Source organism: Eurytemora carolleeae, unplaced genomic scaffold (genome assembly GCF_000591075.1).
Source record: "Eurytemora carolleeae unplaced genomic scaffold, Eaff_2.0 scaffold585, whole genome shotgun sequence".
Classification (NCBI taxonomy): domain Eukaryota; kingdom Metazoa; phylum Arthropoda; class Copepoda; order Calanoida; family Temoridae; genus Eurytemora; species Eurytemora carolleeae.
Genome location: NW_019397504.1, coordinates 153,114 through 168,406, shown reverse-complemented (window position 1 = coordinate 168,406; position 15,293 = coordinate 153,114). Strand labels below are relative to the sequence as shown.

The following is a 15,293-nucleotide window of genomic DNA, read 5'->3' as shown; positions in this document are numbered from 1 at the left end:
AGTAATTATTTTCTTTGCGTTAAGAGCATGTTTTATTTCTAAAATATTCTCTAATTTCCTGTAAAAGAATCCACATCACAATCCCCAACAGCTGGACCCTTCGAGGCAGTTGCAGTTGATGAGGTTACTGTTGGGGGCCCTGCTATCGAGAAGGCCTGGAAAGGAATCGTTACAAATGTAAATTTTCTAATCACGATATCTTTGCAACCTGATGGTGTAAAACTTAGATATTTAAACTTAGATTAATTGATCAAACATTATTTTGCAAAGATATGGTGATTAGAAAAGTAGAGTTACTTTTATTAATAAAAATATCTCTAACAAACTGATTTTTTCACCTTTTTCTGCAAATAAATTATTTGTTTAGCTGTAAATAATGATCTAAAAATATTAATTTTCCAAAATTTCTAGTTATGTGGACGCTTATGAAGGGACCGTAGAGTCTAGAAAAAATTAACCCTCCATATTTACAACAGTACCCTTTAAACCTTACATAGATTCAGCCTGAATATAAAGGGACAGTAGAGTCTAGAAAAAATTAACCCTCCATATTTACAACAGTACCCTTTAAACCTTACATAGATTCAGCCTGAATATAAAGGGACCGTAGAGTCTAGAAAAAATTAACCCTCCATATTTACAACAGTACCCTTTAAACCTTACATAGATTCAGCCTGAATATAAAGGGACCGTAGAGTCTAGAAAAAATTAACCCTCCATATTTACAACAGTACCCTTTAAACCTTACATAGATTCAGCCTGCTTATAACAAGTCTCAATCAATTTTTAAAACAGGGTCAACTTTGGAGGGTCGCAACGCCTTGTGCTTTGATTTTACGCGCTATAACTCAATTATGCTTTTCTGCAGCACTTTACAGTGTAGGCTTTAGGCACTATGCTGCACTTGTTGCTAGCTTTGGTTTTTAAAAGTAATTGGCAAAATTCTAATAGATTTGTCCTTGAGAGCTTGAGAACTTTATCTGATCAATAATGTGGAAAATATCGTCGTTTTTCTAGTTTGAAAAGCTGAATTCTGACAATTTCCTCTATCGTTTAATAGTGAAACCACTATATTGAAATAATCAATTTTAAAAGAAACCACAAGGAATCAGACATGGCAATCTATAAATAGAGATTCACTTTAAATTACGTTTACAGTTCCTTTTACCTGAAAGTCGAGCCTGAGTTTGCAAATATTAGAACCGCACGGGCAAATTGTATATTTGCAAGGATTTGCATGATTTGCAGAATTGAAGCTAGAGATAGAGTGATAGGATATATTCTGAGCCACTGTACTTCCACAAGCCATATTAACTACAGAAAAAAACTTGTATACTTTTTTTTCCAATCAAAAAAAGGCTTTTTGAAAAACATTTTTAGCTATCAACCGGATCATGAGTCGTCACATTTTACTAGAAAGACAGATCTTAACAATGCGAGTATTTAAATCCGTGTGCTAACTTTCATAAATACATAGTTTTCATAGAGAAAATCTTTTTTCAATATGTTACTAAAAATAATAATAATGAATGTTAAGATAAAACATATTTTTGTCTATAATTTTTCATGTGTGGACGCTGTACGTTTTCTTTCTTAAATGAAAGTTAATTAACAACAGGGCCTGGTCGAAGGAACTGAATTTTTGCATTAAAGTCAAATTGTTTAATCTATATTCTTTAACATCTTTGTTAATTGATGGTGTAAACCTTTGATATTTCAAACTTAGTTTATTCAATCTGGCTGAATTTCTAAGACACTCTGTTGCAAAGATATAGGGATTAGAAAACCGGAATTTGTGGCTAGAACTCAGTTCCTTTGTTTGAATGTTTGAGCTTTACATAAAACCTTAAAAAAATAAACAAAAAACCTTAAAAATTGTAAACAAACTTGAATTAAAAGTCTTAAAAACTTACAAACACAGCATACGCCAAATCCGGAGGCACAAGTTCCAGATGAGATCCCTCCTAAATATATATCAACATTAAATCCCTCCGAAAATACATTCATGTTTCGCAGGAATCTCCTGAGATTCCTCCGAAACATAAATTAATATGGGATTCCCCCTAAACGTGCACTAATAAGATATCCCTCCGAAGAATACATCAATATTAGATCCGTCCGAAAAATACATCAATATTAGATTCCTCAGAAGCATACATCAATATTAGATTCCTCCGGAGCATACATCAATATTAGATCTCTCCAAAGCATACTTATATATTAAATCCCTCCAAAACATACATCAATATTAGATCTCTCCAAAGCATACTTATATATTAAATCCCTCCAAAACATATATCAATATTTGATTCCTCCGAACCATTCGTCACTATTAGATCCCTCCGAATCATTCTTCAATATTAGATCCGTCCGAAAAATACATCAATATTAGATTCCTCCGAAGCATACATCAATATTAGATTCCTCCGGAGCATACATCAATATTCGATCCCTTCAAAGCATACATCAATAATAGATCCCTCCTAAACATACATCAATATTAGATCTCTCCAAAGCATACTTATATATTAAATCCCTCCAAAACATATATCAATATTTGATTCCTCCGAACCATTTGTCACTATTAGATCCCTCCGAATCATTCTTCAATATTAGATCCCTCCGAAACATACACCAATATAAGATTCCTCCGAAACAGAAATTGAAATGAAATTCTCCATTGCAATGATTTTTAGATCCATTTGTTTACCTTTTGTTGTACATTCCGATTCGGAAAAGCATGTTCCATTAAAGTTAGCTGTGGATCCACAAATATCGTTTGGAAATCTGACAACAGAAAAAATACCAAACCCTGCATCTGAAAATATACAACTTTAGGATTAGGCCACGGTTAAGTCCGGTTCATGTCAGGAACCGGACCTAACTCTTACCAGCTAGAGCGAGCTGTACAGTACACGTGCAGATTACCAGGCAAAACGTGACAGTACAACAAATGAACGAGACCCTTCAAGGGAAATTCATACGTGGCCGAGGAAAAAATCAATTTTCCAAAAATTTCGCTTGAAATGCCAAAACACCACGTTTTTGCTCAATTATTATCCCCAAAAAATCTGTACGAAAGAATCTAAACTTTCTAGCCCTCGATCTTTCACTATTTGTAAAATTTAGTTAAAAACCAATTTTTTACCAAAGTTTGAGTTTTTAACTTAAAAAAAAAATCCCATTTAAATGAACCGTTATTAATATTTACATCCTTACTTCTGGTTTCTCGTGTAGTAGTATTAAGAGATGATACTGGATTGCTGAAACATCCTAAAAACATATTAATATTTCCTCTAATTTTTTTACAATATTTAGCTCAGATACAGTGACCGTTAGATAGTTTTTAAATCCTTATCAATGTTGTAGATAATAAATTTTTTATATCATAACTATTTTTAGATAATTAACTTTTTTATTTTATGAATATTTTAATATTGTTAATTTTTTACATAAAAAATATTTTTATATTATAAATTTTTTTAAAGATTTGACTTAAATCTAGTTGTGAAAAAATTATGCATTGTATGCATGTAAAAAAATGATTTTTCTAGAAAGTACCTGTCAAAATTATTAAAATAACTGTAGAAAGCTTTAACTCCATTTTTTATCTAAACTACTTGGTTTCTGTCCGATGTTAAACTACTAAACTGTTTTGGTTTTAAACACTTCATTAGCAAAACCATATTTCCTGCTGTAGTAACTGTTTTCTACAATCTATCTATCTATATTTCTAAATTTCTATCTATCTATCTTTTTATCATTAAAGAATTTTAAAGTTAAAAAAACTGTTGCTTCCTATAAAATTAAAAAAAGATTTTTTTTCCACCGAAATTTTTAAGTTTAAACATTTAGTTTGCCCTCGTCTACAGATACAGTTAAACGGAGCGCAGAAGCGCACTATACATATAGCTAGGATGATATGCAGATAGATAGATATATAGATAGATAGATAGATAGATAGATAGATAGATAGATATATATATAGATAGATAGATAGATAGATATAGATAGATAGGTAGATAGTTAGATAGATAGATATATAGGTAGATAGATAGAAGATGGATGGAAAAATAAGATGGTTAGCTGGGCATTTAAAATCAAACCAAGAAAGTTAGTCTCACTTATACAGTTACAAAGACAATATACAGCAATTTGTTTTCTAGTTATTTATTTCCATTTCAGAAAGATGTTTTTAATCTTAACATTATTCAATTTTTTTATATCTACCCACTGTTTTCAATATGAAAACAAAAGTATAGATTTTAAAAAAGCCGGAAAAGGTAGAAAATAAAATTAATAAGATAAAAGAAAACCAGGTCTCTTATGATTATATTAACTTCTTAATTTTACCTTGTCTACAAATAACAATGATAAATATCGCGGACTTTTATCATTTTAAATAGCGGATTTCCCCGCACCGCCAAAAAAACGAAACTTTTTATGAACATTTTTATTTGACCAGCCATAGCTTTTCCGATATGGTCTAACTAATACAAAAATTGGACCTGATCTGTTTATACGTTTTTACGTTTATTAAAACGATAAAAACAAATTTTCTAATTCCTATAACTTAGCAACCCGTTTTCCTAGACCTTTGATATTTTAAACTATTAATTCTGGTAGATCAAATTTTCTAAGTTTGAAATATCAAAGGTTTACACCATCAGATTGCAAAGATATTGGGGTTAGAAAATGTAATTTAGTTGCAAAAACTCAATTCCTTTGTTAAAAATGTTTAATAATTACAGTGCTGCCTCTGTTCAGTATTGTACAATTCAGAAACATTGCCTGTACAACATCATCCAGTACATATCCAACAGGTTGGTTCACTGTACAATACATGTACAAAATATATATTTTGAAATTTTAGGAATGTGCTTTGCAACCGACGAGTGTAGGTCTAAAGGTGGGACTTCTAGTGGAAACTGTGCAGCAGGTCTGTCATTCATTATGCTTAGAACAGTTTTATAAGTATTTGTGTAATTTTTCTAAGACTTATTTAGCTCGTGGGACATTCAAAGTGTTTTTTTTATATGTCAGTAGCGTCTATCAATGTGCAGTATACCATTTTCTTTCATTTAAACACCGATTTTGCAATTTTCAATCATTCCAACTTGTATTAATTTAGCCTTACCATCTTTAATTTTAGGTTTTGGTGTTTGTTGTATATTTACAATATCTAGTTGTGGTAGTTCGTCTTCCAATAATATAACTTATATCACAAACCCTGGCTTCCCATCCACATACACCACAGCAGGTATTACCCGTGGTTACATAGCCACATATGCCACGCCAGGTAATATCCTGGTTTCCCATCCACATACCACAACAGGTAATAACTCCGGTTTCACAGCCACATATACCACAGTTGGTAATACCCTAGCTTCCCATCCACATACACCACAGCAGATACTATCCTGGTTTCCCATCCACATACCACAACAGGTAATAACTCTGGTTACACAGCCACATATACCACAGTTGGTAATACCCTAGCTTCCCATCCACATATACCACAGCAGATACTATCCTGGTTTTCCATCTATATATACCACAGCAGGTAATACCCTATCTTCCCATCCATATATTACCACAGCAGGAAATAACCCTGGTTACAAAGCCACATATACCACAGTTGGTAATACCCTAGATTTCCATCCATATATACCACAGCAGGAAATACCCGTGGTTACACAGCCACATATGATACAGGAAGTACTTTTAAGACGAATGTTCTACTTTATCATTATTCAGCTGTAAATTCAGAAGATCTTGCTGAGAATATTCAATATAACACTTTACCTACTGTTTGAAGGGACATGTAATTCTAAATGTCCCATAATTATAGAGGAATGTACGATTCACAACGGTACCCTTAAATAGAATAAGGTTGGGAATCGGACATGCCACTTTATAAAAGGAGGGCCTCGTAATAGTACACTACAGCCACTTAAACTTGAAATAGCATTTGAAAATAAAAAAGACAATTTAGCAATTTGTTTACTTTTTCACACATTCATAGACATATAATTCAAGCAATCATGCATCGATCATGTCATACTTTCATTTCACATTTGATATCTCTTTTTCTAATTTATTTTGAATTCACTGATATTTATAGGGACCTGTACATATACAATATACTTGTTTAGGGACCTGTACATATACAATAAACAAATGTCAGAATGATATTTGCCAACTACGATTAGACTTTGTAACATTGGTTCAAGGTGTCTCTACAAACCCTCAGGTAGTGTTTCTACATATATTCATTATTATTAAAGGGACTGTAAACTTAATGGCAAATATTACTTCATTTGTCTTCATCTGTAGGGTAGCATAGCCGGTACCCTTTAATTCTTTTCGACTGATTACGTCTTTTATCTGCAGAAACATTTGTAAATAGAAAGTAACTTGAAATTACGTCTTCTGTCCCTTAAATAATTAAATCATTCATCTTTTATTTCCAACCGATCTTTTTATAGAAGCTTCTGAAAATTTGATGTCGCGTAAAAAGATGAAAAAATTTTGATTCATTACTTTTTAAATGGTTTTACGACTTTGCAATGTAATTATAAAGCATTTAATTACATTTACAATGCAGTACAAGGCATTTACATGTATATTAATATAAATAATAACATGTACACTGTAAAGAGCTGCTGTGGATCTTGTTGTACGCCTGAACATACAAAATAATCCAACTAACTCCATGTACACTGTACAGTGTATGGGGCTGCTGTGGATCAGGTTGTACAACTGTACATATTTAATAATCCAACTAATTAAATGTTCGCTGTACAGGGCTGCTGTGGATCTGGTTGGACATTCACATGAAAACTGTACAGGATTATTGTGGATCTGGCTGTACAGCTGTATATATATTATAATCCAACTAATTAAATGTGCACTTTACAATGCACAGAGCTGCTTCGGACCTTTTGGTACAACGGCATATATATGTCGCGTAAAAAGATTAAAAAATTTTGATTCATTACTTTTTAAATTGTGTTACGACTTTGCAATGTATCTATAATCTATGTATATTAATATAAATAATAACATGTGCACTGTACAGAGCTGCTGTGGATCTTGTTGTACGACTGTACATACAAAATAATCCAACTAACTCCATGTACACTGTACAGTGTACAGGGCTGCTGTGGATCTGGTTGGACAATTGAACATATTTAATAATCCAATTAACTACATGTACACTGTACAGAATTATTGTGGATCTGGCTGTACAACTGTACATATATTATAATCCAAATAACTACATGTACACTGTACAGGGCTGCTGTGGATCTGGTTGTACAACTGTCCAAATATAATAATCCAACTAACTACATGTACAGTGTACAGGGTTGATGTGGATCTGGTTGTACAACTGCACATATTTAATAATCCAACTAATTAAATGTACGCTGTACAGGGCTGCTGTGGATCTGGTCGGACAATTGTACATATATAATAATCCAATTAATCCCACTAACACTGTACAGGAATATTGTGGATCTGGTTGTACAACTGTCCATATATAATAATCCAAATAACTACATGTACACTGTACAGGGCTGCTGTGGATCTGGTTGTACAACTGTCCAAATATAATAATCCAACTAACTACATGTACAGTGTACAGGGTTGATGTGGATCTGGTTGTACAACTGCACATATTTAATAATCCATCTAACTACATGTACACTGTGTAGGGCTGCTGTGGATCTGGTTGTACAACTGTATATATATATAATAATCCGACTAACTGCATGTACACTGTGCAGGGCTGCTGTGGATCTGGTTGTACAACTGTACATATTTAATAATTCAACTAACTACATGTACACTGTGCAGGGCTGCTGTGGATCTGGTTGTACAGCGGTATATATATATAATAATCCAACTAACTACATGTACACTGTGTAGGGCTGCTGTGGATCTAGTTGTACAACGGTATCTGATTCTCTAACTGTCCGAGGAGAGACAGGCGTAAACCCTCCTCTGATTTGTGGAACCAACACTGGAGAACACAGTAGGGGTTTACTCTATTAATTAAATAATAATATTTTAAAAAAATGAAAAAATAGGAACAAATCATTTTTTACGTCACAAGATTTCAACTTTATTTTAACTCCTTGGAACTATCGTAAAAAAGATGACTCATATTTTAGCAATATTTTATTTTCTGAGGGCATATTTTTAAAACTACTTTTTGTTAGATAATATTTTAAAATAGAATGGCTTCCTAACAATGAAAAAGTTTTGATTTATAGTAGCTGATAATTCACCAAGACATTTTTTTATTCTCCTTTGACCAGGGTATTGTTATTCTAAGGGCCGATCTTTGTGTACACAAATCCTTTCCTCTCAACCTTTATATCTTGTTTAAGTGTACATTGAGACTGGGAATCTTGGCACTGATAGTGTATCCCTGGCACTCTTTGTATCCGGCACTTCTAGCAATCAGTGGAATATCAGGGTATCTCAGATACCGTGCACTGCCACGTACAGGTCTCCATCATAAACAGACAGCAGCAATTTTGAAATTGAGCCAACCATCCACTGTTGATTTGTGCAAACCAGCCACAAATCTAAATATCATCCATTTACATCTGATGGAGCGATTAAATATTGAAATTACAAAATAGGCAAAAAAAAAAAAAATCATGTTACCTTATTGTGAACAGTTGATTTACAACATATTATACGCGAACAATTTTATAATGATAAATTCGAATGCATAAACTTAACACCATGTATCACGGATGGGATGGGGATATTTTCCAACCACCACCCCCCCTCTGTGTTTTTTTCTAAATAACTAAACGGCTTACATCAGAACACTTAAACTTCTTTACTTTTCTAACTATAGTTGTGAAAAAATATGCATTGGGTAGGTTTGAGGACAGTCAAACGGCGGGCCGGTGTTTAAAAAAAATCAGCAATGGTTTATAAAAAGTTTTTATTAAGCTATACAGGGCTAACATTTGTATATTTGAAAAGCCCTCGAAAAATGGATATAATAACGTAACATGTGTTACGTGATAATACTTGTCAAAATTAAAAAATAATTGATTTTCAACGTTTTTCCGATGCAATTTTTGAACTTTTTAAAAATCCTCTCCTGCACCTTAACCATGAAAGTTAGAGGTCTTATTTTTTAATAAGCAGGCCTTAAAAAGTTGGACTAACAACATGTATCAAACTCCCCTATCTCAACTCTTGGGAAGAATCATAGTGGGGGGGGGGTGGAAGACACCCCTTCCCCCAGCCTATGCTATACAAGAAATAGTCCATCCGGGATCGGGTTAATGGAGAAAATTCCTGTACACAAGCATAGTACAGTTTATCTTACTGCAGAAATATTACAGATAATATAGTTTTGACGAACAATAGAACAGTCCTTTACTTCAGTAGGACATCACTTTATTATGACATTTATAATACTTCTTCTTAACAGAAATTTCCATGTTTAACACCCTACATGTTTCAGGGCTCCAAACCATTGTGTAAAGTACTTTACGGGAACTACAGGTTTACCATTTTTAATCACTTTTTAAATTTAAATCAGCTTCAGATTTAATTATTTTTTAAATTTGAAATTTTTTGTATTTAATTTATCAATATCTACGTACATGGGAGAATGCCTTAAGCTCATTCCACACCAAAAGTTTCGTTTCCTTATTAGTCGCATTATCCCGAATTATCTCGATATCCACTGCAGACACTTACAATTTGATGATCAATGCGTAATCTTTTAATTTTAAGTATTCTTGGTATGCTTTTCACTAGATATCGAACAAAGATTAGATTAATCTGCAGATTAACAAAATATCGAGATGAAGCATTTAACTCGATACAATTGAGTTCCATCTATGAGAATTGAACTAGAGGTCCCTAAGCTGCCTCTACCTTACCTAACCTACTCAAGGTACTGTGACCAGCTATGGGTTCGCTGGGTCAACTCTTCTAGGTTCTCAGAACTATAAATCCTGTATCAGACAGGAGACAGGTAGATAATGAACTTTATACATTGGACAAGTTTAATCATGGAAGGTTACCAACAAATAAATTTTAGAATATATTTTTTACATCAATACAACCAGTTTTTTTAAAATTTGTTTGGTACCTTACCAAAACGTTGTAGATACCATTTTTTTTCTTTAAAAGTTGGAGCTGTGACATTTACCACTCTCGGTCCTATTTCAATCATAGAGACTTACCCACAAAGGTAGAGACTGTAAAGACGACTTAAAGCTTTACAAATATGACGTTATTAAGTTTAAACTAAATCCTCTACCTTGAATGTGATCATTAAATGGCTTATTTAATGATCTGGAAAAGAAAGAAAGAAATTTATAGTTGTATTTTAGACAAAAATAGGCCAATCGAACCGAGTCGGCTAATTTTTATATCTGTCTAGGATACTGCAGCATAGTCTGGGATCAAACAACTCTAAACTCCCCAGCAGGTTCAAACATTTACAAATTGAAAATTAAAATAATTAAAATGAGATTGTTAGTAAATTAAACAGAAAATGTCCAGGTACTAAAAATTTAAATTTTTGGAAAATGTTAGATCACTTAGAAAGTTTTTTTTCGAATAAAAGAGTTTATTTAGAAAATTAAAATTTATGTTTCAAATTAATAAGATAATATCTAATATAAGTTATGCGTGAGATTTGTTGGAAAGTTAAAGATATTGTTCGCAAATAAATCATTAATTTGCAAATTAGAGGGATTTTTGTTCAACCATTGTCAAAATTCTACCATTTAAATAGTCTATATTAACAAATTACTGTGTATGACTTTCCTTGTTAAAACATTATTGTTTCGAGTTAATTAACTGATTAAATTATTAAGATGCTTTTGATCTGACGAATGCCCCTGCTGCTGGTACAGCTGAAAATAGGATAGGTAACCTATACAATTAAAGAAACAAACAAATTATTCTGACCTTCAATATGGTCTAACAAAAATTATTAAACACAATCTGCCTCTATCTATAAAAGTAATAATTTGTTTGATTGGTTGTTTTGTTTTGTTTCCATGACTCCAAGGACCAATTTTCCTCAAATTTTGATTTGGGAACTCGGCACAAGAATGTTCTTTGCTTGGTTTAAAAGTAAAAAAAATTTTTAAAATGAGTGGATTTTCTTTTAAATGGAAAACTCCAGACAAAGCTGTATTCCCATTTCCCAAACTAGTTTTGAATTAATAGGTAATTGTCCTCATAACGTTTTAAATTAAATCCACCTTTTCCAAATAGAAGAAATCAAATCAAAACAACCAACCTTGCTTCAGCAGATTCGGTAAAATCGTCAGTTGAGACGATTTGAGTAAAACTAATAACTTTTATTATAATATTACTATTTTCATTACTTTTATAATTGTTGTTACAATTCTAAAAGGTTCGTGTATCAACTCGTATGTCCAGATCCCATCTGGAATATTAGGACCTGCAACTGGCAACCCTATCCAGGTTATTTTATATCAAAAATTATTCTCTAAAAAAGTGTTTAAAAATAAATAATGAAAAACTGCTTTAAACTTTGTACTTTAAAATAAATTTTTTTTATCATTTTCTTCATTTTCTTTATCATTTTATATTAACAAAATTTTAAGTCAACAAAAAGTATTTTGAATATTTAGGAATTTTGTGGAGAAAATCTTGGGGTTCAAGCTTCCACCGACCCAAGCACTATAACAAGTAAATTGCTTATCTTATTTTTTAATAAAACGATATTTTTGTATCTTATTAACTTTTAGAATTTATCTAAGCGAAGATTTTTACTTTTATTAATACCAAGATACAACTTGCAGGTGGCAATTTCCTTTTTTTTATCGTAATTTCTGAAAATTTCGGAATATCCTAAATAAACGGGGATTTTCAAACGGAGTACATATGGTTTTAGATTGAATACAAATAAAAATTGTAGCGAGCAATTCATATTTTTAATATTATTCGTCAGAATCTCCCTTTCAAGATTTATAATTTTTACCTTTAACATTTAAAAGAGACTAGAAAATATATATTTTCATATATTTCTTATTTTTCCTAAAAAAGAATCTGTAGTGGCTATCCTGTTTACGAACTACAACAAATTCTTTTCAAAAAATAATTAATTAATTTTTTATATTTTAGGTTCAACTCTTCCCTTCGACCTGGCAACATTTACCACAGCATCGGCTATGCAAGGTAAATTATTAGAATTTATTTGATTTGGTCAATTAGAATTCAGTCAGAAAATCATTAATCTTAATATCTAATTTGGGCACTTTAAATCGGAGGATCAATGCTTGATCCCTCGTTTAAAGTTATCCCAGCAGAGTATGACAACCACGGGATATCGAAGAAGAATTAAATTAATCCCCATGTCTGTATAAAATTGAGATCAAAGCTTGATCCTGAGATTCACAACTAAAAAGTTTTCTGTAAAATCAACTTTGGTAAACTATTAGATTAGAACTTTAAAAATACCATTTGGTAGATTTATTCAGCTTGTAAATTCGAATTTGCTAGATTTATTCAGCTTGTAGATTAGAATTTGGTAGATTTATTCAGCTTGTAAATTAGAATTTGTAAGATTTATTCAGCTTGTAAATTATAATTTGGTAGATTTATCAGCTTGTAAATTAGAATTTTGTAGATTTATTCAGCTTGTAAATTAGAACTTGGTAGATTTATTTAGCTTGTAAATTAGAATTTGGTAGATGTATTAAGCTTGTAAATTAGAATTTGGTAGATTTATTCAGCTTGTATATTAGAATTTGGTAGATTTATTCAGCTTGTAAATTAGAATTTGGTAGATTTATTCAGCTTGTAAATTAGAATTTGGTATATTTATAAACCTGTTTTTACATTTCGTTATCATACAGACTTATCTAAATTTATTATCTTCAAAATATACATAAAAATATACATAAAAAACCAAAATATTTGATTATGTAATTTTTTAGATTTTGCTGGAGGAGTGTCAAATGGATACTCTTTATCTTACAGACAGCAGCCTTGCTGAACAAATAAGTTGACCACAATGTAAATCTACTTCTTATACGTTTTATCATAATAAAATTACTAGAATCACAAAAAATTAAGTTAAAATTAGAATAATATGAAAACACAATTAAAACACTTATCCTTTTATAGCTAAAGAGTAAAGATTCGAAATGGTAGTATTAAAAAGCTTAAATTGTACAACATGCTGCAATTTTAAGCTTAAATTGTATAGCATGCTGCAATTTTCAGCTTAAATTGTATAGCATGCTGCAATTTTCAGCTTGAATTGTATAGCATGCTGCAATTTTTAGCTTAAATTGTATAGCATGCTGCAATTTTTAGCTTAATTCTATCGATATATCTAGTCTACCTCTCTATAGAGTTTATCTATCTATCTATCTATCAATCGATAAATCTATCTATAATCTATATATCTATCTGTCTCTCGATCCATGCATAATCTATGTATCTATCTATTTGTCTCTCTATCAATAATCTATATATTTATCTATCTTTCTCTATCTATTATCTAGCTATATATCTATCTGGATAAAGACCTTCACGTAAGAATAAAGATGTCACTCCCCATGTTCTAATCCCTTCTATTCTTCTAGTTTTTATACTCTTATACCACTAGCTCGAGGTTAAGGATTATCTCCAGGTTCAGCTCCTCCTACTCTTCATGGGAACCCAGATAGTTTCAACTCCTCTACACTCTTCATGGGAACCCAGATACTTTCAGCTCCTTCTACTCTTCATGGGAACCCAGATAGGTTCAGCTCCTCTCCTCCTACTCTTCATGGGAACCCAGATAGTTTCAACTCCTCTATACTCTTCATGGGAACCCAGATACTTTCAGCTCCTCCTACTCTTCATGGGCACCCAGATAGGCTGCTTTACTCTTCATGGAACCCAGATAGGTTCGGCTCCTCCTTTACTCTTAATGGGAACCCGGAACCCAGATAGTTTTAGCGCCTCCTATTCTTCATGGTAAACCAGATAGGTTCAGATCCTCCTTCTTTTCTTTACAAGGGAACTCATATAGGTTCAGCTCCTCCTCCTAATTCTACATGGGAACCCATATAGGTTCAGCTCCTCCTACTACTCTTTATAGGAACCCATATAGGTGCAGCTCCTCCTACTACTCTTCATGGGAACCCAAATAGTTTTAGCTCCTCCTACTCTTTAAAAGAACCCATATAGGTTCAGCTCCTTCTCCTTTACTCTTCATGGGAACCGTGATAGGTGCAGTTCCTCCTCCTTTACTCTTCAAAGGAACTCATATAGGTTCAGCTTCTCTTCCTACTTTGCATGAGAACCGTGATAGGTTCATCTACTCCTACTTCACTCTTTAAGGGAACTCGTATAGGTTCAGATTCTCCTCCTACTCTGCATGGGAACCCAGAGAGGTTCAGCTCCTCCTCCAACTCTTTATGGGAACCTAGATAAGTTAAGCTCTTCTTACTCTTTATAGAAACCTATATAGGTTCAGCTCCTCCACCTACTTTTCAAGGGAACTCCGAATTTCTGGGATTTTACCAAAAACCCTCTAATTTACTTTTGCTTCTTGTGTTTTATCATTGCAGTTTTATATTGCAATTGAACAAATGAGCTTTTTTGAACCTTTTATAAATGCATTTTTTCCTTTAGAAAAATAGCCAGAGGCCTGAGAATATTTTTAATGACATAAACTGATGATATACCTATTTGACACGTGCTTTAATTTCAATATACCTACAGCTTAACTAGACATATTTCCATTTCATGCGAATAATATAAATTATATATTGAGTTACTTTTGTACTATAGGATTAATTGAAATATGAAATCTGATATGTTTTCTATCAATATTCCTCTAATTGAAGAGCTTCAGAGAAAACCCAAAATGTTTGAGATTTCTAATATATAATCAAATACATTTTCTTGTCTCATACTTGTGCGTTAACTGAAAACGAGATACGAGATCACAACGTAATACCAGTAATCTAGCATATATTTGACCTTAACCTTCTGTCTTGTTAGCAGAGTTAGTATTTCACTAAACATTCGTCTGATGATTAAACCATGTTTGAGTTTTGACAAGATTTTGACGAACCCTATTTCAGTAATTGAATTTGGTTAATGGGCACACGCGCTAGCTTTGTCCGCTGGATAAGCTAATGCGCACCTGTGCACGTTAGATTACAAGGAGCGGATGTTCTCTAGATATAAGAAGGAAAATACAGGAAGACGGATGAGATAACTTCTATGATAGCCTTTATCGGGCGTTCTAGAAAGCATTTTGCTGG

At 32.4% G+C, this 15,293-nt stretch overlaps 2 protein-coding genes across 2 annotated transcripts in view; one reads left to right on the top strand and one right to left on the bottom strand.

Moving 5' to 3' along the window:
* Positions 1-4,752: 4,752 nt before the first annotated feature.
* Positions 4,753-13,085, top strand: LOC111714628 (uncharacterized). The gene is made up of 14 exons (XM_023489774.1): positions 4,753-4,823; positions 4,874-4,939; positions 5,153-5,260; positions 6,156-6,253; positions 7,933-8,038; positions 8,397-8,517; positions 9,500-9,540; positions 9,938-10,018; positions 10,430-10,477; positions 10,869-10,922; positions 11,417-11,487; positions 11,658-11,715; positions 12,151-12,204; positions 12,966-13,085. Exons 2-14 carry the CDS (start codon positions 4,876-4,878, stop codon positions 13,022-13,024), a joined length of 963 nt encoding a protein of 320 aa, XP_023345542.1. The 5' UTR covers positions 4,753-4,823; positions 4,874-4,875; the 3' UTR covers positions 13,025-13,085.
* Positions 13,086-14,294: 1,209 nt separating this feature from the next.
* LOC111714631 (retinitis pigmentosa 1-like 1 protein) overlaps positions 14,295-15,293 on the bottom strand; it is a 13,610-nt gene continuing 12,611 nt past the window's right edge. The window contains exon 4 of the mRNA XM_023489777.1: positions 14,295-14,446. Within this exon, the coding sequence (XP_023345545.1) occupies positions 14,295-14,446 (152 nt within the window). The remainder of the gene's footprint in view (positions 14,447-15,293) is intronic.

Coding starts and splice junctions, on each gene's coding strand:
- LOC111714628 (XM_023489774.1), top strand. CDS start 4,876: ATGTGCTTTGCAACCGACGAGTGTAGGTCTAAAGGTGGGACTTCTAGT. Junction 5,261..6,155: donor ATCCACATACACCACAGCAG/GTATTACCCGTG, acceptor ATACTTGTTTAG/GGACCTGTACATATACAATA. Junction 10,478..10,868: donor AACTCTAAACTCCCCAGCAG/GTTCAAACATTT, acceptor TAAATTATTAAG/ATGCTTTTGATCTGACGAAT.